General features: G+C 33.2%; 2 protein-coding genes across 2 annotated transcripts; both read right to left on the bottom strand.

The window, feature by feature from the left end:
* Nucleotides 1-8,023: 8,023 nt before the first annotated feature.
* Nucleotides 8,024-16,493, bottom strand: LOC127971699 (uncharacterized). Its single transcript, XM_052574907.1, has 2 exons — nt 15,709-16,493; nt 8,024-15,546 (listed from the first exon to the last, which is right to left on the bottom strand). The coding sequence occupies exons 1-2, from the start codon at nt 16,441-16,443 to the stop codon at nt 10,069-10,071; spliced, it is 6,213 nt and encodes a 2,070-aa protein (XP_052430867.1). The 5' UTR covers nt 16,444-16,493; the 3' UTR covers nt 8,024-10,068.
* Nucleotides 16,494-17,249: 756 nt separating this feature from the next.
* Nucleotides 17,250-20,371, bottom strand: LOC127971265 (uncharacterized). Its single transcript, XM_052574161.1, has 2 exons — nt 17,746-20,371; nt 17,250-17,291 (listed from the first exon to the last, which is right to left on the bottom strand). The coding sequence occupies exons 1-2, from the start codon at nt 19,936-19,938 to the stop codon at nt 17,250-17,252; spliced, it is 2,235 nt and encodes a 744-aa protein (XP_052430121.1). The 5' UTR covers nt 19,939-20,371.
* Nucleotides 20,372-23,915: the final 3,544 nt, after the last annotated feature.

The following is a 23,915-nucleotide window of genomic DNA, read 5'->3' on the forward strand; positions in this document are numbered from 1 at the left end:
GGGACCCGGGCGTGGCACAGGGGCTCTACAGCGCCCCCTGGAACACAGTCAGAAATCTTGAACCATAGCTCACACACACTTTCATGTATTTATATGAAACTCAGTACACTTATAGATCTCATTGAGCCGAACAACTTTCGCACTCTATGTCATAGGCTCCGCCCAACAGGAAGTCAGCTATTTAGGGCTGTTTATAAAAAGCATGCTCTGGAATTTGATATACTTGTCATAGGTCTTTTACTTGATTGCCACCATACTCGGTCAACATGATCTCAAGACATTGGGGATGGAAAATTGCGAGGGGATTTTTGATATCTCGAACGGTTTGCCATGGCGAGGTGTGGAAATTATGGCGAGAAATGAGAAACAGGAAATGTCTAATAACATCCACATGCATTTCCTGAATTTGATCAAACTTCATCGGTTTGTTCGTTGTATGATACCGATTGTATATATGTGACTATTAAGAGTCAATGTTATAGCACCACCAACTGGCAGCAGGAAGTGTGTCATTTTCCAAATGCTTTGAATTCAGCATCTTATTTTTACTCTATTTACTTAAAACTTCATCAGAATAATGACAAAACACGGCCGATGTAAATCTGTTGTGGGGATATTGATATCTGATATAGTGTTGCCATGGCAACATGTCAAACTTGAATGTTCTGTTATGGTGAGTTTGAGGCAGACAACAAGCTCAGATTTACATGAAACTCAAAACACATATCAGTATTAGTGATAGCTAGACAATGGCAAAAGCTTTTAAAAGGGCGTGAAGGAGGCACTCTATAGCGCCACCTTTTGTCAAAAGTGGGGGGGTTAGTTTTAGCTACAGACACCAAACTTGGTACATAAATTGTTCTTTTCAAGACGGACAACTTTCTAATTCACAGTCATCAGCTACGACCAACAGGAAGTCGGCTATTTTGATTTGAATATTTAAATTGAGCCCTGATTTAATGCATACTCCTCACAGGAAATGTTCACTATACTCACCAAACTTTGTCTACATGTTGAAAAAACATTGAGGAACTTAAATTGCGAACGGATTTTGGTTAGCTTGAACGGTTTTGCCGTGGTGATTTTTTGAAATGACAGTAAAAAGGGAATCATTAATTGTCTTGTATTTTTAAATTGCAGCTTCCAAACACTTAAAAAAAAAATCATACAGAGATCAAATCATTCTGAGGACATATGCATAGTTTCATGACTTTACAACACTGTATGATTAAAAGAAAATTAAAAAACTGTCAGACATCTCAACTCACTCTGTCCCTCTGTTTGAGGAATGTATGTGTGCTGACTGAGTGTGTGTGTGTGTGTGTGTCTGTGAGTGGGGGATGGGCATGAGCTGAGTGGCAGACACAATGAGAGAGAGAAAGAGAGAGAGAAAGAGAGAGAGAGAGAGACTTAATCATCTCTTTAATCACCAGAAAAAAAATGTATTTTAAATTGTTATTTTTTGTTGCTTTTGCTAACATTGCTGTTTTCATTACAGCTTAAGAAATCTCTTAGGCCTTATCCTTTTCTGACAGTTTCAGGAATTAAAAACAAAATTCTAAAAATACTTATTTGTGCTGCAAATAATAATTTCAATCTCATTTGATACTGACCTATTCCATCCTGTGACTTGACATTTATCCTAATTTACATAATCTCATGGATGTAACAGTAAAACTGTTCAGCTCACAGATGAAGACTAAGCTGTAATGCAAGCAGAACTTTCACAAATGCTTATAAGTCATTAAAGGATTTTATAACACTGTAAAATAATGTCTAATTTGTTAACATTAGTAAATGCATTGGTAACACTTTATTATAACTGCACTCCTTAGTAAATAGTCAGTTCATGCTTTATAAAGTTTTGTCCCAACTTAAATAGTCATTAATAAGCAGCTTATAAATACAGCTATAAATAGCTTGATCTTGGTTTATAAGCACATTTATTAAAAAGGAGAGTAAAGGGTCAGTTATCTTCCTATGAAAAATAAAAAAATGAAAATAAACAAACAACAACACAGACTGATACAGAACTCAGAAATTCTATTGTGGATTTATGATCAAATCAGCCTGTAAATGAATCATACTCCTCCAAGAAGACACAAGTAGTTCACACCAAACTTTTTCAACATGATGCCAATATACTGAAGATGTTAAATTGCGAATGGGTTTAGGATACCTTAAATGGTGTGGCCATACCGATTTATTAAAGTAACATAAAAAAATACAATAGTTATTTTACTATATCTTTAACATTCTTCATTCCAACTCTTCATAATTTTTTATATACGTAGAAGTCATCATTTGAAAGAAGCACAGCAAGTTTCATAGCTTTATCATTTTCAAGAGCCAGCTTAAAATTAAAACTATCATAACATATAAATCAAGCTTGCAATTCTTAGTACCAATAATGGCCTTTTTTTAATCTTTCAAAGAAAAATAATATGTATTTTACTGATAAAATGACCCTCACTTAATTAGAATAATATGCTGAAGTATTGTGAAATACTGTGTATTAAGAATAATTCTTTATAGGCTTTATGGACAGATAAGTTTGGAGTGACTCTTGAAGGATCAGCACCACATCCTCTTTTACCACTGTTTAAAGAATTTATCTTACAGAACAGGTGCAAATTAATTTTGGATAGCTTGAATGGTTTTGTCATGGTGATTTTTTGAAATAACAGTAAAAAAGGAACCAGTAAATGTCTTTTATTTTTTTTAAGTGCAGCTTCTAAACACTTCAACAAAATGTACACATAGAAGACAAGTCATGCTGAGGAAATATGCATAGTTTCATGACTATACAACACTATATGGATGATAGAAAATTAAAAAAACTACCATACATCTGATGTCACTCTGTCCCTCTGGGTAATGTGTGTGTGTGTGTGTGTGTGTGTGTGTGTGTGTGTGTGTGTGTGTGTGCTGAGTTTGTGTGAATGTGTGGGAGAGGGGATGGGCTTGGTGTCAGAGAGAGAGAGAGAGAGAGAGAGAGAGAGAGAGAGAGAGAGAGAGAGAGAGGGAGGGAGACTTAATCATCTCTTTAATCACCAAGCAGAAAAAAAAGCAATTTTGTGTTGTTGTTGTTTTTTCATCATTACAGCTTAAGAAATATCTTAGGCCTCAACATCAACTGTTGCTAGCCTACTCCCAAAATTAATAGTCATTAGTAAGCATTTTATAAATACAGCTATAATTAAATTGTTCATGGTTTATATGCCCATTTATTTTGAGGAGATTAAAGGCTGTAATCTTCCTAAAAAAATAAAAAAAAAATAAAAAATAAAAAAAATAAACAAACACAGAACTCAGAAACATTTATTTCAAGATGCAATAAAAGAAAACTGTACACTATATATATATATATATATATATATATATATATATATATATATATATATATACAATTGCATAAGTTTATATATTTTTTTTTTATCAAGTGTACAGCTAATAATAATAATAATAATAATAATAATAATGCATTTTATTTAAGGCGCCTTTCAAACCACTCAAGGTCACCGTACAACAAGTAACAACAGTAACAATATTAAAACAAAAAATAACAGCAAATAACAATGTCAGTAAAAAAACACAATAATATTAGAATAGCACAACATATTGTGGAATACTATATTAAGACTTTATATATAGGCTTTATGAACAGATAGGTTTTGAGAGATTCTTGAAGTACTAGCATCACCTCCTCTTGTACGACGGTTTGAGGAATATATTTTCCAGATAGTATCGCCGCTCCCTATATGCAGAATACGCAGTCTTCGTAGGGCACCAACTCCCAGAGGGGGCACCATCCCAGTAGCTCAAAAAAAATAAAACATGCGCCATTTTCCCATCCGCGCTCGCGACCGCTCGGACATTTGCGGATGAATGTTCGTAATTGATGGATGGACATCTATGCCCGGGTAAAAGACATCAGCAATCCGGCACAGAGAAAAGAAAAATAAAGTAAAAAACAAAACAAAAACAGGCATAAAGTTGGCTTGGCATTGGACATTCGAGAGTCTCAAATTTAGGGGCCGTCTCTAAAGTTACATGTAATATTGTTATACACTTTTCTAACGTCAGTAGCATTTGAAGAGAATGACTTACAGTCATAAAAACAACTGTAATTGTTCATCTAGGTGACAGCTATAATGCACAATTAATTTGAATGTTTGATATTTATTAAAACAAACTGTAAGTCATATGTAAATTATGCTACTTTTTCACATGGGCTCAAATGCAAATTTGAAGCTCAATAGCATTTGAGAAGAAAGACTTGCAGTCACAAAACAATTGCAATGTGTTCATATAGGTGTCAGCTACAATGCACACCTTATACATTTTTTATAAATATAAAAATAAAGTGTTACTAAAGTTATATATATATTGTTCTGTGTATGTGATTTCAAAGTCTAGATTGGTCGGATTAACCCTTTAACTGCCGCATCCCTTAAAACTTGATTGTCAGAGGGTTACTGTAAATGCTTATGCCCGCTGGGCACAGTTTTCCTGATGCCACCGGGGTGGCGTTGCACTGATGGCTTGAGCCCAACATCGCTGCTTGCAGCTATATTTAGGGCTCAAGCCCGAAGGGGCGAAGAGCCCTATTGTTCTTCTAAGGATTATTCTTGTTATTATTATTATTATTTTTATTTTTTATTAAACCTTCCGGGGTGTTTTGGGGGCCTTAACATGCTCAAAAACTCTTGAAAATTGGCACACACATTGGAATCTGCGGCCATCAGGACGCTGCAGAGGCTGGGACCCGGGCGTGGCACAGGGACTCTACAGCGCCCCCTGGAAGACAGTCAGAATTCTTGAACCATAGCTCACACACACTTGCATGTATTTATATCAAACTCGGTACACTTATAGATCTCATTGAGCCGAACAACTTTCACACTTTATGTCATAGGCTCCGCCCAACAGGAAGTCGGCTATTCAGGGCTGTTTAAAAAAAGCATGCTCTGGAATTTGAAATACTCCTCTGAGGTTTTCAACCCGTTCGCCACGAAACTCGGTGAACATGATCTCAAGACATTGAGGATGAAAAATTGCGAGGGGATTTTTGATATCTCGAACGGTTTGCCCGTGGCGAGGCGTAGAACTTATGGCGAGAAATGAAAAACAGGAAATGTCTAATAACATCCACATACATTTCCTGAATTTGATCAAACTTCATGGGTTTGTTCGTTGTATGATACCGATTGTATATATGTGACTATTAAGAGTCAACGTTATAGCGCCACCAACTGGCAGCAGGAAGTGTGTCATTTTCCAAATGCTTTGAATTCAGCATCTTATTTTTACTCGATTTACTTAAAACTTCATCAGAATAATGACAAAACACGGCCGATGTAAATCTGTTGTGGGGATATTGATATCTGATATAGTGTTGCCATGGCAACGTGTCAAACTTGAATGTTCTGTTATGGTGAGTTTGAGGCAGACAACAAGCTCAGATTTACATGAAACTCAAAACACATATCAGTATTAGTGATAGCTAGACACTGGCAAAAGCTTTTAAAAGGGCGTGAAGGAGGCACTCTATAGCGCCACCTTTTGTCAAAAGTGGGGGGGTTAGTTTTAGCTACAGACACCAAACTCGGTACATAAATTGTTCTTTTCAAGACGGACAACTTTCTAATTCACAGTCATCAGCTACGACCAACAGGAAGTCGGCTATTTTGATTTGAATGTGTATTTTTTAGATTTTACAGTTGTGAATTAATGAATACTCCTCACAGGGGAAGTACACTATACACACCAAACTTTGTCTACATGAAGAAAAAACATTGAGGAACTTAAATTGCGAACAGATTTTGGTTAGCTTGAACGGTTTTGTCGTGGTGATTTTTTGAAATGACAGTAAAAAAGGGAAACATTACTTGTCTTGTATTTTTAAATTGCAGCTTTCAAACACTTAAAAAAAATCATACAGAGATCAAATCATTCTGAGGACATATGCATAGTTTCATGACTTTACAACACTGTATGATTAAAAGAAAATAAAAAAACTGTCAGACATCTCAACTCACTCTGTCCCTCTGTTTGAGGAATGTATGTGTGCTGACTGAGTGCATGTGTGTGTGTGAGTGGGGGATGGGCATGAGCTGAGTGGCAGACAGATAGAGAGAGAGAGAGAGAGAGAGAGAGACTTAAACATCTCTTTAATCACCAAAAAGAAAAAAAAAATTTGTTGTTGTTGCTAATTGTGCTTTTCTTATTACAGTTTATGAAATGCCTTAGGCCTTATCCTTTTCTGAAAGTTTTAAGGATTTTTTTAAAATCCTAAAAATCCTTATTTGTGCTGCAAATAATAATTTCAAACTCATTTGATACTGACCTATTCCATCCTGTGACATGACATGTATCTGAATTTACATAATCTCATGGATGCAACAGTAAAACTGTTCAGCTCACAGATTAAGTAATGTAATGTAATTGTAATGCAAGCAGAACTTTCACAAATGCCATTAAAGTCATTTAATGATTTTATAATACTATAAAATAATGTATAATTTGTTAACATTAGTAAATGCATTGGTAACACTTTATAGTAACTGCACTCATTAGTGAATAGTCAGTGTATGCTTTATAAAGCCTTGTCCCAACATTAATAGTCAATACTAAGCAGTTTATAAATAGAGCTATACATAGCTTGTTCTTGGTTTATAAGCACATTTATTACAAAGGAAAGTAAAGGGTCAAGTATCTTCCTAAGAAAAATGAAAATAAACAAACAACAACACAGATTGATACAGAACTCAGAAATATTTATTTCAATATGCAATGAAAGTAAACTGTACACTTGAATTATATATATATATATATATATATATATATATATATATATATATATATATATATATATATATATATATATATATATATATATATATAACAGTATAGGCATGTGAATATTTACATATTTAACTGCCCATATTGTAAATGAACATTTGCCAACAGTATGTCATTTCTATTTAATTAAATTAACAAAATTACTTCTATTTTAGAAAATGAATTCTTACTTATTAAGCGCTTTAGAGTAATGTGTTATTGGAGGAGTTGCAGAAAAGTAATATTAACATACATATTGTACAGAAAGGGACTGATGGTATTTCAGCATAAATAGTAGCAATAAATCAAGAAATAATATATTTTGTTATCATCATGAATTACATGTTCTTATCATCATCATTAGAATATAAGGAACATTTAGCAGATTTATATACTGATTCACAGTTGGCGTTAGCTGAAATCCTTGCAGGGGTTAGTGTTATATCTTCAAATTTGTTGGGGGGGGGGGGATGTCATTAGAAATGTTTATTAGAGGCTGGATGCACACTGGAGCTCAAGTAATCTCAATTAGCTCAGAATTGTTATCCTGAGAAAGTAATAGCAAAAGGAGAATAATTAGTTTAGCTGCTGTTCTTAACATTTTAGGCAATTTTGTGCATCAGATGTAAATAAAGAACAAGATTATGAGATGTATTATGAATGTATGGCTTAGATAAAGTAGTCCTGCATGGAATACAGCAAGTTATTTTTTATTTTTTTAAATTTATTTATTTATTTATTTTTTATCCTGTGTAGTAATGAAAGTAATTCAGAAGTTAATATTCTTTAACCTACTGAAATTGGATTATATACACAATTTTAAGGAAAAATAATTGACTCATTTAACAGAAAGAAATAAGAAATAAGTTATACATAACTGCTACATGTCATGGTGTTTTAGTAGCATTTAGTAGTGTGTAGAATTAGATATTATAAAAGTAATAATAATAACAAGCAAGTACACTGCAGGGACTTGAACCCCATCCAGATGGGTAACCTGGAGTACCATTACCAGTGTATTTTTGCTTTTTGTTATTATTTAGATTAAAGGGAAAGCAAAAACTTGCATTAGCAACAGCATGTTCATTTAAAATGTTTTTTTTTTTTTTTTTTTACATAGCTCTTAGATATACTGCTATATAACCCTTTATAGACACAAAGCTAAGGATTTAATAAGGATTTTATTCCCCTTCTTCCATAAATAAATAAATATGCAACTGCAAGCATTTGTGGACCAAACCAACATCAGACGGGGCTGGCAAGCTAAATGTACATTTGCATTAATATGAATTTAATTACAGCCTTTTAGAATTAAGAATCACAATAACCATATTACCTTTTTACAATAATGACTTTATTCAAATGCATTTATGTTTAATTATAAAAAGTTGGTTTGATACAATATATTAAACTATTTACACCTGCAATTGCTGCTTACCAAGTGTTACTTATTTTATATTTTACATATGTGTATTTACACTTTAACATATGCTGTTGCAATGCAAGAAAAATAAAACCTTTTTTGTTGTTGATTTAACATGATTACACATTTTTTTATTATTTTTTATTTTTCTGGAGTGGGATTCTTATACTAGTAATGTTTTCATACAGTAATATGGACACCTAAATAAAACAAAGTTCTGATACTGGCTTACCAAGGATACAGAAGATAAGAGATAAGCTCTTTCATCATGTTCCTTTTTTCTTTCACCAGACAACCAGAACTTAAGTTAATCGATAAAGAGGAACACATAAGAATGAAATAGCAACCCAGTAATGTTCTCATGCTTTAATGTGGACATTTATAATACAGAGGACAAAAACACCAATTTTCTTTTCTTTTTTTTTTTCTTCTTTTTTTTATGGGATTCTTATACTAGTAATGTTTTCATACAGTAATATGGACACCTAAATACAACAAAGTTCTGATACTGGCTTACCAAGGATACAGAAGATAAGAGATAAGCTCTTTCATCATGTTCCTTTTTTCTTTCACCAAGCAACCAGAACTTAATTTAACTGATAAAGAGGAGCACATACGAATTAAATGGCAACCCAATAATGTTCTCATTCGGTAATGTGGACATTTATAATACAATGGACAAAACAAAGCATCTTCTTTCACCAAACAACCAGAACTTAAGTTAATCGATAAAGAGGAGCACATACGAATTAAATGGCAACCCAATAATGTTCTCATCCGGTAATGTGGACATTTATAATACAATGGACAAAACAAAGCACTGTTTTTTTAAAGTTTTTTTTTTTTTTTTTGGAGTGGGATTCTTATACTAGTAATGTTTTCATACAGTAATGTGGTCACTTAAAATACAACAAAGTTCTGATACTGGCTTACCAAGGATACAGAAGATAAGAGAGAAGCTCTTTCATCATGTTCCTTTTTTCTTTCACCAAACAACCAGAACTTAAGTTAATCGATAAAGAGGAACACATAAGAATGAAATAGCAACCCAGTAATGTTCTCATCCGGTAATGTGGACATTTATAATACAATGGACAAAACAAAGCACTTGTTTTTTTTATGTTTTTTTTTTTTTTTTTGGAGTGGGATTCTTATACTAGTAATGTTTTCATACAGTAATGTGGTCACTTAAAATACAACAAAGTCCTGATACTGGCTTACCAAGGATACAGAAGATAAGAGATAAGCTCTTTCATCATGTTCCTTTTTTCTTTCACCAAGCAACCAGAACTTAATTTAACTGATAAAGAGGAGCACATACGAATTAAATGGCAACCAAGTAATGGTCTTATGTAGTAATGTGGATATTTAAAATAAAATGAACAAAACAAAACACTGATTTATTTATTATTTTTAATTATTATTTTTTTTTTTTTGGAGGTACCAGCTTACAAAGGATCCAGATGATAAGAGATAAGCTCCTTCATCATATGGTGCTTGTTTCTTTCACCAAGTAAACAGAAATTCATTTAACCAATAAAGATTACATAACAATATAATAACAATCTAGCAATGTTCTCATGCAGTAATCTGGATATTTATAATGCAATGAACATGCATGATTTTTTTTTTTAACTTTAATAAGAGAAAACCTGTTTCATCATGGAATTTGTTTCTTCTATCAATAACCAGAACTGTATTTAGTCAAATCATGACTTAATCAAAAATAATAAGATTAAAACAACAGGTTTAAATTGTCATTTAACTCATAAGCTATACATATGATAAGTTTTCCAACAAATTTAAATGTGCATGTCTTCAAAGGAACAAAAAACACCTTCATGTGTGCTAAAGTAAACAGGCACAACACTTGTGTTAACTGAAAAAATGTCAATGTTTTTTACATACACATGGTCAATTAAGGTTCCTTTCTCAGTTGTTGGTTCTTTAACATGTTGAATATATCCCTTGTCTGCCATGAAAGTGCAGAGGGATTGGGACTTTAATGCATCATTATTAAAATCACCTACAAGCACAACTTTATTGCAAATCGTTGATACTAAATTAATCAACTTGTCTATGTTTTGTTTAAAAACAGACAAAGGGTATGTTGAAGGCCTGTAAATAACACCAACCAATATGTCCTTTTCAGTGAAGTGTGTTAACAAGCATTCCAAATTAAGATTTGGAAATGTTACAGTAGTATTTGCTACACCGTATGCTGTATATAATCCAACTCCACCATGTTGTTGTGCTTTCAAATCCTTGAAAGGGGGACAGTTGCTTGTGTATGCTGCACAACGAGAAAGACCCACAAATGTGTAGTTTTCCAATTGCACATTTTCAGGATAGGATTCAGGCAGCCATGTTTCAGTTAAAGCAATACATGATGGTCTTAACTGTTGAACACAAACATTCAGATCTTGTTTATGACAGCGCAAACTCTGTACGTTCAACATAAATATTGAAAAAGAGCTGTGTTGTGCTGTCAAATATAACTCATCGTGTACCACAAAACATGGCATTTCTTGTACCGCTTCAAAAAGTTTCTCATTACAATAAATACTTTTTTCATTAAAGTCTTTAATAGTCAAGCCAGACAAATTTCTTACTCTACTCAGTGCTACATAAGCCTGGCCAGCTGCAAAAACATTTTTTAAATTAACAACAGCACAATCAACAGTTAAACCCTGTACTTTATGGACTGTGCATGCCCAAGCCAATTTCAAAGGAAACTGGCGGCGAAAACCACCGTTCCTGCATGCATTTTCCTCTTCTACATATATAGGAGTTGAGTTAAACAATTTTGCTGGCTCAGCCAAACATTGTTTACGTCTTTTAAATCCCACATGACTATCATCAAAATGGATGTACACAGTTTCAGGTAACTTATTTTTATTAGTACGCACAATGTGTGTTACTGTGCCACAAACGCCATTAACTAAGCCATCATTTACATCAATATTTTTTATCAACATGACACGTGCATGTATGCCTAAAAGCAACTTTGCTGGCAAGCACGTATTGTAAACCTTTATATGATGACCAGCAATTAACTCTACCTTGCCAGTCTTCTTACTACGGGCAAAATCTTCTGCCTCTATGGTTTCAACCTCTGAGCAGATATTAATTAACTGCTTTAGGTTGTGCTCATGTACTTCATCATTTGTAGCAAAAATGTGTAAAGGAGTAAAATCATCCTCACCTGTTTCACATTTTCTTAACATCTCCAAATCTTCTTTGCTCAGTGGATACTTTTTACTTCGTTTCCTTAAACGGTTTAATAATTCAGCAAATTTGCTGTCTTTTTGCCTTATTACCTGTGTTAACTCTACAACAGTAAAACAATTAGACCACAGTCCGAGTCCTGGCACTTCCGTATATAATGGTTTACCCTTAACCGGTGGCAATTGGAAAAAATCCCCAACTGCTATAACACAAACATTACCAAAAGGAGAGAAGTCTCCAGTTTGTTTAATTTGACGTAATCTTCCATGAATGTATGACAACAGTTTATGATCTACCATTGAGATCTCATCTATAATTAAAATCTGAAGTCCATGGAATTTTGCTCGCAAAGAATTTAATTTCTCTTCTCCCAAAGGAGTGTATGGCAACTTCACATTTGTGCCAATGGAAAACGTATGATGTATAGTAGAAGCCATTAATTGGAAAGCAGCAATTCCAGTTGGAGCAGTTAATACAACAGACACGTCATCTGGGTACAAAGCAATTTGAGACAATAATCTTGTCGCTTCATATTGTATTGCTTTAATTAAATGGCTTTTGCCAGTTCCTGCTCCACCGGTAATGAAAACATGAAAAGGTTTAGGGTTTTCACCTCTGATTTTACTTAAACACCATTGTCTAATTTTATAGAAAACAGATATCTGGGTTTTGTTTAAAGAGCGAATTAAGCTCAACCCATCTGAGCGACTCAGACTATAGTCCTTTTTCTCAATTTGAGACACAGGCCCATCATCATTTGCTAAATCTGGTATACCACTTTCATATTCTTCACCTTGCTGGTCAGTCTCACGTCTAAGCTGTATACATTCCATACGTTCTAATTGCTGTTCAGGACAAAGTGAACACCATGCATCTTCTAATATGCCCTCATTATCAACAGCAGTTTGTGCATTATCTAAGACATCTGCATCCTTTTCAAAAAGTGCTCTATTTGTGTCCACTATATTTTTAACCAAGTGTACAGACCCATCACTAAAACGAACATTCCCTTCTTTATAAAAATGTTCATAATTACAATACTGGTCTGGTTTTAACTGACTATCTCTATGATAAGGAAGAAACAATTGTAATACACTGAGATAAAATTTTTCTGGATTCTTTGTTATTGAAAATCGAGCAAAACGCACAACAGCAGGCTGAGTACGAGTTCTTTTTACTATAAAACCAAAATTATTTTCCAACCTAATTTTATTAGCGCAAGATTGACCTTTGTATACAACGCGATATTCAGACGCAAATGTGGCCAAACACATATCTTCAAAAATGCTTTGATTTGGCCTATTCTTATAGCGATCAACAAAACTTGACATCCACATCTCTTCACTTTTTAGATTCTGAGATTGCAACTTGTTTTGTATTACACTCAGAGGCAAACTCATTCGTACAGTATCTTCACCTGTAGGAATGAACTGAACATGTCTCGAACACTCTTTTAAATGCATGTTTGTTAACCTATAAACTGCTTCTTGTGCACTAACTTCACGATTATGTAAGTACACACTTCCTAGTTTCCTCAAAGCTTGTCTTGCATCTAAATTACCCTGAGTTGCTGATTCTCGCTGAGCATTAGCTAACAGTAAACCCATTTCACGTTCTGACTTTGAAATATATGAAATTATATAAACTATGCAAGCATAAGCATCTGTTACATACTGAATGTCCATATTAGCATTCCAACACTTAAGGCTAAATTTGTTATATTGATTTACCCATACTTCATGCAATTGTCGTTTCAAGACAATGTGTGTGCTATTATTAATGCATTTATATGCCATTTCAAATAATTCCTGATTTATTCCAACACTATGAAACAAAGTTTCTAAAGAACTGAACTGCTCTTCTGAAATAGCTTTCTTAACTGCAGTCATTATGTTTCGAGCAAATTCTACCTGTGTGTTATCATCTACAATTGTACTTTTACTTTCACTTTGACTATCACCTTTGTTGGACAAGTTTTTCTCATCTTCTAATTTTCTGCGACAAATAAATGTTTGCATAGATGGTGGTTTGGGAAAATTAAAGCGACAAACTGTGTTTTTCTTTTTACACGTTTTGGAATGACGTTTACTGTGACACTGTACGGATGTTACAACACTCTGCAGTTCATCGTCTTCACAGGGCATCTCGCATGTAACATATTTATCTATAAATTTCACAACTTCTTCATCAGAATTCTTATCTATTTGTGGAGCATTTTTTATCCAGAACAAGCAATGGACATGGGGAGAACCACGTTGTTGAAATTCCACCCTATAAAAGTAGTCCACAATTTCCCCTATGGGCTGAACAGGAGACATAAGCACCTCTTTTAAAAAACAATGCCACCTAAAATCAAACATGCGAGCTGCTGTTACAGGATTACGACGCAAAAGTTCACATTTTTCATCCCATTGTAATTGTTCTAATGCTGTTTTTCTTCCTTCATGTTTTAAAATACTTGACATTAGATTTGTCCATCTCATATCAGCAGATGAGAACGAGCAAAACCAGGTGGGAATGCCAAGTTGTCTGACCATGGCAAACAAATCTTTTTGCACACCTTGCCAAAATGCCGGAGTGCCACGGATGGGCTTCAAAAATCTATAGCCTTCATCATAATTAAGCACTTGCCTCAAGGACTCAGTATCTTTGAACATTTCACTTGGTATGGACTTACTACATCCATGGCCTTTTCTTAAAGCAATAGATACATTAGACAGTACCTGTTGTATTTCTGATAGATACTGTGCATAAAAAATGTATTCAATATTTTGTGCAAATCTACCATCTGCATGCAAAATTCGATTATTAAAATATCGAGACAATGTTAATCTCTGTGCCCTTTTATCACAAAAAGTTGAAGTACCATTAGGAAACAAAACAGGAAAACATTTAGCTTCATTTGTCTCATCTGCAAGCATTTTCACTGGATTATTCCCTTCGGCAGGAGCCAGGCTCAAGATTCCATCAAAATACTGATCAAGTACTTCTTGTCCAATATCTACAGGTTGCAAACAAGTGTCCATAAACACACAGTGCTGTTGCCTATCGTGTAACTCCTCATCAACATTTGTGTTTTCCAGTTCAGTCTCCTCCATGTTGTTTGTATCGTCATCATCATCTTGTCTAATAAACTCATTTAACCAATTATCATTAAAAACAATATCTGTATAGTATTTGTTGATTTTTTTTAAGCAACTGAGTGCCTGTTTAATATTTGTTGTGTCCACATACTGATACTTATAATGACCTTTATATGTCAACTTCCGCTTTAACTTTACACAAATTAAAGACCCTTCATTTTCTGTTCTAGGCAAAACATTTGTTGTTTGTTTAATATCAGCTGCCACGCAACTAATAGGACCGTGCACTCCATTTTGCCCACCTTTTGGTAAAGCTAACATTTTCATGAATGGGATATGCAAAGCTATCAAATGTTGCTCTAAATTATTGAGACAACTTAGTTCTTCAGGTATAGGTTTCAATTCTAAATTGTTAACTGCACTTTCAGCTGGCATTTCTCCTTTTTTTACTTTAGTATGACAAGTGAAGCAAATCCAAAGCTTGCCTTTACATGAATCTGCCAGTTCACAGGGAATAACACAATTTTCACCACACTTATGCAAAAAATGTTTTGTAATACATTTTTTTGCCATCTGTGACACTGCTGAATTTGTGTTATAATTTTCTGTTTTACAGCATAATACTTGCTGTTTAAATAACAGCCGGTGGCAAACACAACAAACAAATTCTGGCCCAGAACTAACTTTATCTAGAAACGTCTTTTTGACAAAATCACAAATCTTCTGATTTTGTCTTAATTGTTCTCTTTTCATCTTGTTAATTCTTTTTACATTTTCTTTATGTGATGCACTATTACGATATTTTACGTTACTGCGCTGCTTGACAGTGTTTCTATGCTGGTCATTGCCATGGTATTTCACCCTACTGAATGTTTTCATTCTATTTTTAAATCCCTCATTGACATGATATTTCACCCTACTGAATGTCTTCACTCTGTTTTTAAATTCATCATTGACATGATATTTCACCTTACTGAATGTTTTCACTCTGTTTTTAAATTCATCATTGACATGATATTTCACCTTACTGAATGTTTTCACTCTGTTTTTAAATTCATCATTGACATGATATTTCACCTTACTGAATGTTTTCACTCTGTTTTTAAATTCATCATTGACATGATATTTCACCTTACTGAATGTTTTCACTCTGTTTTTAAATTGAACATTGTTCTGGTATTTTATCCTACTGTATTTCCTCACTCTCATTTTATATTGCTCATTCTTTTTATACTTCACTCGATTGTACTCATTGACTTTACACTTATGTTGCTGGTTTTCAGCATATTTGATCTTACTTGCCTGTTTTAATGACTCTTTATATAAAGGATTGCTGTGATATCTTTTCCTATTGAGATTTTTCATATGATTCTGAAACTCTGCATTGCAATGATACTTCTCCAAAACAGGTTGCTTAATTTGGCCTTTAATTTTGTTCTTTACTCTTTTTAATGAAAAATACCTTTTCAAGTATTTCCTCTTATTAGCAGATGCATCATTCTTTATATCTCCAGTAACAGGATTTTGTTCCTTATGATTCACAGAAATTTCACTTTGAATTTTTACTCGCTGTCTGGTACAAATGTGTTTTCCAACATCACTTTCTTCATTCTGGCACAGCATATAACACATCTGGCTATTAGGTTGTTTCACACAAATAACAACTTCATAATGATTCTCATTACAGTGCTGTAGATATATACCTTGATTGCACGTTCTTTCATGCATACAACTGTACTGTAACCATTTTTCATTATGATATGTATAAATATCCACTCCCAAATAATTAGCCATCGCTTGAATCTCCAATTCTGTGGCCCATGATCCTACAAACCTCATTTTGGATTTAGATAAATAATCTTCCATAGATACATACTGACATCTTAAAAGATTCTTATATTGCACACTGTGCAATTCCATATGTTTCACAACTGCAAGTCTAACTGCCCGATGAGGTTTTTGCGTACCACATATTACTTGTGCCACTGCCCTAAAAAAACAACTTCCATCACCTACAATACTAACTGTTTTACAAGGATGGCCAATTTTTCTGTTGTTTCTTGGAAAACCTAAATTTTCACTATTAAACTCTATATTTAGTTTACTACTTAATTTTTGCTTTACTTCAGTACACAGTGGATTGAAATTAAAAATCCTATTTGTCTCATTGCCCAAACAAACTACATCATCTGAATTTGCATCAATTTTGGAAATTGTTTCAAGCACTTTAGCGCTCTCCTTTATTGATTGTTTTGGCTTCTTAGTAACCACAGTTTCTTTCTCTTCTTCCACATTCACATTTATACAATCATGCATTCTTTTTTTACCCCTGCGGGTCGTTTTTTCACTTTCGTCATTTATGTTTTCTGTGTGACTAGCAGAGTTTTCTTGGCTTTTAAGTAGGACACAGACCCCACTTATTTCAAAAATGTTTTGGTTTCTTCTAGTGAATACAGACAAATTTTCAATGTGCTTCAAAACACAACTAAGTGAATTGTAATATACAGCCACACTAAATCCATTACCATCAACCATCCCAGCACTGTTACGTGCATGAGAATCAACCACAGCAAATTTACAATTTCCCTTAATGATGGCAAAAGTACTGCCATTTAAGGTAAAAAAGCATGTGTCATATTTTTCAAACATTGTTTGCAAACCATCAGCTAATGTCACACATGCACCAGATCTAATAAAATCTCCATCAACCACATCTACATGTCCAGAAACAAAATCAGCATATTCAAATTTGAATGCATTTGTACCAAAAACATACTCTTTAGGAAGATCTTGTATACACAGCAAGTTTTTCTTTGTTGGATCACTGATTAAACCACTTTGACGCAAACTAGAATACAAGCTATCGCCAGTATTTACAACATTATCTAGATCTTTACTTTGCCATGAGAACACACTATGTACACTGTGCATCGCTATAGCAGCCAAACTAATCGCAACACACTGTTTCCCTGGCCACTTGAACTTACGGTCACCCTGATGAAATGATCCAAGAATGCTACTAACACTTTCTCTTTGCTTTATTGTAGAAGCTGAGATCTCTTCTGTCTCATTTGGTGTACATACACTCTTTTCTCCAACAGTATCATTGTAAACTAATCGTGGTGTATCTGATGACGTAAATTTGACATTAATGCCACATATACTAACGTTTTCTGCATTCAGACTTGTCATTAAATTATCAATGTGCAAAAATAGGTCATGCCAATTTGTGTTGAAAACAACAACTGCAGTTCCAATGTCTGATCCCAAACCACATGCGTTTCGGACATTACAGTCAACAACAACATAGAAATCATTATGTCTGACAATAGCACACGTGTCTCCTTTTATGTTGACCAAACAAGATTCATGACTAAACAAAATCTCCTGTAATTTCTCATACAAGTCATTTTTTCCTCCATTCATTAATCGTTCTATTGTTACTTTGCATGTTTTACTGAAAATGTCATGTTGCCCACCAAACCACTGAGAAAATCGACAGTCTCCATAACTCTCAGTGTTTTTTTTACACCTAGTCATGTCATTGACCAGTTTACTTCCCTCACTACGTATGTCCTGAATGTCAGATTTTCGCCAAGTACACACATTATGTAGCTTGTGCTTAACAACTGAAACTATACTACAAGCTACTCCCACAAACTCCTCAGTCACCTCTGCAGACTTCAGTCTAACCTCATTGGCTGCTACAATGCCCACCACGTCTGGACAAGCACAAGCAACAGAATTAGAAACATCTGCCTTACTTTTGTTGTTGAATGGCTCACTCTGTATTTTAAATCTCTTCGGTTTAGTAACCAAAATTTCTTTTTCTTCTTCCACATTCACATTTATACAATCATGCATTCTTTTTTTACCCTTGCAGGTAATTTTTTCACTTTCATCATTTATGCTTTCTGTATGACTATCAGATTTGTCTTGGCTTTTAAGTAGGACACAGACCCCACTTATTTCAAAAATCTTCAGGTTTCTTCGAGTAAATGCAGACAAATTTTCAATGTGCTTCAAAACACAATTTAGCGAATTATAATATACAACCACACTAAATCCATTACCATCAACCATTCCAGCACTGTTACGTGCATGAGAATCAACCACAGCAAACCTACTATTTTCTTTAATAATGGCAATAGTACTGCCATTTAAGGTAAAAAAGCATGTGTCATATTTTTCAAACATTGTTTGCAAACCATCAGCTAATGTCACACATGCACCAGATCTAATAAAATCTCCATCAACCACATCTACATGTCCAGAAACAAAATCAGCATATTCAAATTTGAATGCAGTTGTACCAAACACATACTCTTTAGGAAGATCTTGAATACACAGCAACTTTTTCTTTGTTGGATCACTGATTAAACCACTTTGACGCAAACTAGAATACAAGCTATCGCCAGTATTTACAGCATTATCTAGATCTTTACTTTGCCATGAGAACACACTAAGCACACTGTGCATCGCTATAGCAGCCAAACTAATCGCAACACACTGTTTCCCTGGCCACTTGAACTTACGGTCACCCTGATGAAATGATCCACGGATGCTAACACCTTCTCTTTGATTTAATGTAGATGCTGACATTTCTTCAGTTTCATTTGCTGTACATTCTCTGTTTTCTCCAACAGTATCATTGTAAACAACTTGTGGCATTTCTGATAATGATAAGTTGACATTGATGCCACATATACTAAAGTTTTCTGCATTCAGACTTGTCATTAAATTATCAATGTGCAAAAATAGGTCTTGCCAATTTGTGTTGAAAACAACAACTGCAGTTCCAATGTCTGATCCCAAACCACATGCGTTACGGACATTACAGTCAACAACAACATAGAAATCATTATGTCTGACAATAGCACACGTGTCTCCTTTTATGTTGACCAAACAAGATTCATGACTAAACAAAATCTCCTGTAATTTCTCATACAAGTCATTTTTTCCTCCATTCATTAATCGTTCTATTGTTACTTTGCATGTTGTACTGAAAATGTCATGTTGCCCACCAAACCACTGAGAAAATCGACAGTCTCCATAACTCTCAGGTTTTTTTTTACACCTAGTCATGTCATTGACCAGTTTACTTCCCTCACTACGTATGTCCTGAATGTCAGATTTTCGCCAAGTACACACATTATGTAGCTTGTGCTTAACAACTGAAACTATACTACAAGCTACTCCCACAAACTCCTCAGTCACCTCTGCAGACTTCAGTCTAACCTCATTGGCTGCTACAATGCCCACCACGTCTGGACAAGCACAAGCAACAGAATTAGAAACATCTGCCTTACTTTTGTTGTTGAATGGCTCACGCCGCATTCTAAATCTCTTCAGCTTAGGCATCTAAAAACAAAAAAATAAAATCACATTACTATCATCAAAACATCAGCAACTTACAATAATATTAAACATTACACATACATTAGAATTTTTATACATTGTAAAGGCCAAAGTATGCTTCAATTTTAACCTGTACACAATCAACAGCGCGCAGTGTGTGTGATGTGATTTGTGTCATCAGAACAGTGTAAGCGTACTGTACATGCACCACTCTATTTTTGTTACCATGCGTGCTTGTCAATCTGAGCAAAAAGGTATGAGGTAACTCAGCTTTGGTTTATAAAAGTGAAAAAAAGTTGATCAACCATAACTTAACTGGACACAGATAAAGCTCTCTTTGCATTCAACATCAAATGGAGTATACTTGAAAGGCTGGGTGTTCAACTGTACACATTTGCTAGCATACACACACACACACACACACACACACACACAAACAAGTATACTTTGGCCTTAAATATAAACATTTTCATGCACATAGAAATAGCAAACTAACAAACAAATACAATTTTTAGTTGAACCCAATAAACAGTTAAATCAATAAATTATATTACCTCAAAAATATTGTTTAATTATAAGCATATTTAAGTAACAATTTTCAAGTAGAAGGAAATAAAACTTATGCTTTACACTCCCAGATATAACTGCATTATATGTAAAATATATATTATAATATAAAAAGCAAAATGGAAAGTTACAATAGAGATCATATTACACTACATTATTACTGTATTTCAGGTCAAATTAAAGCAACATTACTGAGCTTAAGAGATTACTTGTACAAATCTTTTATCATCTTACGAAACACAAACCTTTGCATAATTCTGTATATTGAAAAAACTTTCAATACTAGCATTAAACGTATAGTATAAAATGTAATCATAAACTCACTGACAAAATAACAACAAACTCTGCTCTCAATGTTAACCACAAAACATTTAAACTGTACTGTCCGTTATCTTCATACTAACCAACTTCAAACATTGTTTTTCAATTTAAAACACAAGACATTAAGTAGTAAACATTGTGAACTAGAAACTATACATCCAGCACATACAATTAAAGATCATACAATAAAATTAGTCATGTACTGTAAATGTATTTAAGTATATTGACCACAAATAAATTCAGCTTTGGCAAAATATTAAACAATGTTTATTTATTTGCTGTAACTGTAACCTGCTTGCACACTCACCTAATTTATCAAACAATAGTGAACATTTAACAACCACACTCCTTCATTAAACACTAAAACACCAATGCTCAAAACACCAATTAAAACATCTCTCATGTTACTATCTATCTATCTGTCTATCTGTCTATCTATCTATCTATCTATCTATCTATCTATCTATCTATCTATCTATCTATCTATCTATCTATCTATCTATCTATCTATATCCTACATAAAATATACATATAGCCTCATCATTTATAGCCTAGATTCAATGGCATAAGCACATAAATAATACATAGACTATTACCTCTGCTTTTCCTGCAAACATAATATGACAATCTTCCCTTTTTACCCAAAGCCATCAATATTAAAACCAATAGACTGCCGTTTCAATAACCACATCTCCACAGCTTTACCTCCCTGAAACAACACATTAAACCATGATATATACAAAACTTCCTCCAACATAAAATTGTATTCACTATCAACAACATTAAACCTTCAACAAAAATCCATATAGAACCCATAAACATTACTATAACACAACTTACATATTAGAATCAGTGCAGTAAAAATAAAAAATATGCATGCACATAGAAATAGAAAACTTGCAAAAAATTTTTTTTTTTAATAATTAAACAAAAAATACATTTCATTCTAGACATATATTTTTAGTTTAACTCAATAAATAGATTATTACCTAAAAAAAACATTGCATAATTCTCAGTATATATTTAACTCTAACTCTATATTTTAAAACTAGCAAGAAAAGTTATATTTTTTTTTATTATGTTGTGCACTAGCAGACATGACTGCACTATATAGTAAAACATGTTACAATATAAAAGAAGCAAAATTGGAAATTACAATTGTAACCATATCACACAATATTAATTCTTTACAGTATTTCAGGCCAAATACATGAAACATTACTGACTTAGAGATTTCTTTTAGAAACCTTTCATGCATATTACCCAACACAAACCTTTGCATAGTTCTGTATATTAAAAATTGTTCAGTAGTTCGCATTAAACATAATATAAACTGTATCCTTCATTCTTGAACTCACTGACAACATAACAAAAAACTCTGCCCTGCATTTCAGTGTTAACCACAAAATATTAAAACTGTACTGTCATCTAACTTCATACTAAGCAACTTCAAACAAATGTTTTCCATTTAAAACACAAAAGACAGCATCTACAGACCACTACAAAGCAAAAAAAACTATACATCCAATACAAACAGTTAAATTTTATACAACAAAAATAGTCATAAGTAGTCATAATATGTGTAATTAGGTGTATTAACCACAAAAAATTCAACAATTGTATTCCTATGATTCTTGCAATATTGTCTTAAAACAAATAGATGTAAAATATTCTCAAACATAACTGACATGGTTATTTATTTATTTTGTTTTATTTATTTACTTTTGGCTGTAACTCTGACATGCTTGTAAACTCCCCAATCTCACCAACCACGATTAATCATTCAACAACTCCTTCAATAACCACATCCCCTTCATCATACTATTAAATCCATCCACACAACAACTATTTCAGTCCAACATCTTTTCATCAATCACATTTCTATCCGTAAAAAAAAAAATAGTTTACATATACATATTATACAACCATTTAAAAGGCTGAACCCTTTCTGCGCTAATTTAAATATATTAGTACTTTTCCACTACAAAAACACATAAAAATGTTTATAGTACCAAAAACATTTATATAGTTTAAAAAACACTGTAGTGAAACCTGAAAATGTATCTTTGACATCAAATTAATAAATTACATTAAAATATTTATAAATACACTTACTACAATAGGCGATTTACTTTCTATAATTTTTGGTAATATTACAGCTGTTGGATCAAATACATGGTAACTTAAAGAGCACAACTTCTTACAAAACACACACACACACACACACACACACACACACACATATATATATATATATATATATATATATATATATATATATATATATACGCAATAGTTCAGTTATTGTTTTCATCCTATAACCACACACAACATAAACTACTCTGCATCACAACATAACAACAATAAAAACATCATACACAACTAATTCTCTTAAATGCTAAATAGTTGTAAATTTAACACCCACAAGTTTTTCTGACTCAAAACACATAAAATAACACTTAAACTTAAAATATACAGCCCAAAGCGCACTACCCACAAATACAATTTACTAACATTAAATAAAAAATGTATAATACAAAAATAAGTAATAAACTCCTGACACGTAATTCACGTAATAGAATTACCAGTTTCAAAAAACTACAAATCAAGAAACAAATCTGCTCAACCTTATTTTGTAACATAGCTCAGATATATTAATTGCCTTATTTTTAACATATCACCATTTAAACTTTCTGCTTTACCATCTCCTTTTCCATTACAACTTTAATCTATACAATATTTATTTCACAAAAATACAGATATCATTTAATAATTACATTCAACATCTTACTTATATCAAAATCAATCTTTCTAAATTACATATATACACAGCTATGAAAACACAGTGCAAACAAAAGTCTACCACTGTAACACCTTTAAAACAAAATTTACCATATCATATATCCTACTTTCAATGATAACCTATAGCATCATAATTATATAATTACATATATATTGCCTAGGTTCAATGGAATACACATATAAAAAAAAAAAAAACAACATCAGCTCTTACCTCTGCGATCGCTGCAAGTAATAAGAATTTTCAAAGACTTTACTTTTAACATACAGTTGTTAATATTCTGACCAATACA

This window comes from Carassius gibelio, chromosome B14 (genome assembly GCF_023724105.1).
Source record: "Carassius gibelio isolate Cgi1373 ecotype wild population from Czech Republic chromosome B14, carGib1.2-hapl.c, whole genome shotgun sequence".
In the NCBI taxonomy this organism is placed as follows: Eukaryota; Metazoa; Chordata; class Actinopteri; order Cypriniformes; family Cyprinidae; genus Carassius; species Carassius gibelio.

Bases quoted from the DNA above. Each gene is read 5' to 3' on its own strand.
- LOC127971699 (XM_052574907.1), bottom strand. From the start codon at position 16,443: ATGGAAGATTATTTATCTAAATCCAAAATGAGGTTTGTAGGATCATGG. The intron at 15,547-15,708 runs GTGAAATATCAT...ACATTCAGTAAG, and splicing joins GAGTGAAAACATTCAGTAAG to GTGAAATATCATGTCAATGA.
- LOC127971265 (XM_052574161.1), bottom strand. From the start codon at position 19,938: ATGCCTAAGCTGAAGAGATTTAGAATGCGGCGTGAGCCATTCAACAAC. The intron at 17,292-17,745 runs GTTAGTATATGT...CTGGACATGTAG, and splicing joins CAAGTCTGAATGCAGAAAAC to ATGTGGTTGATGGAGATTTT.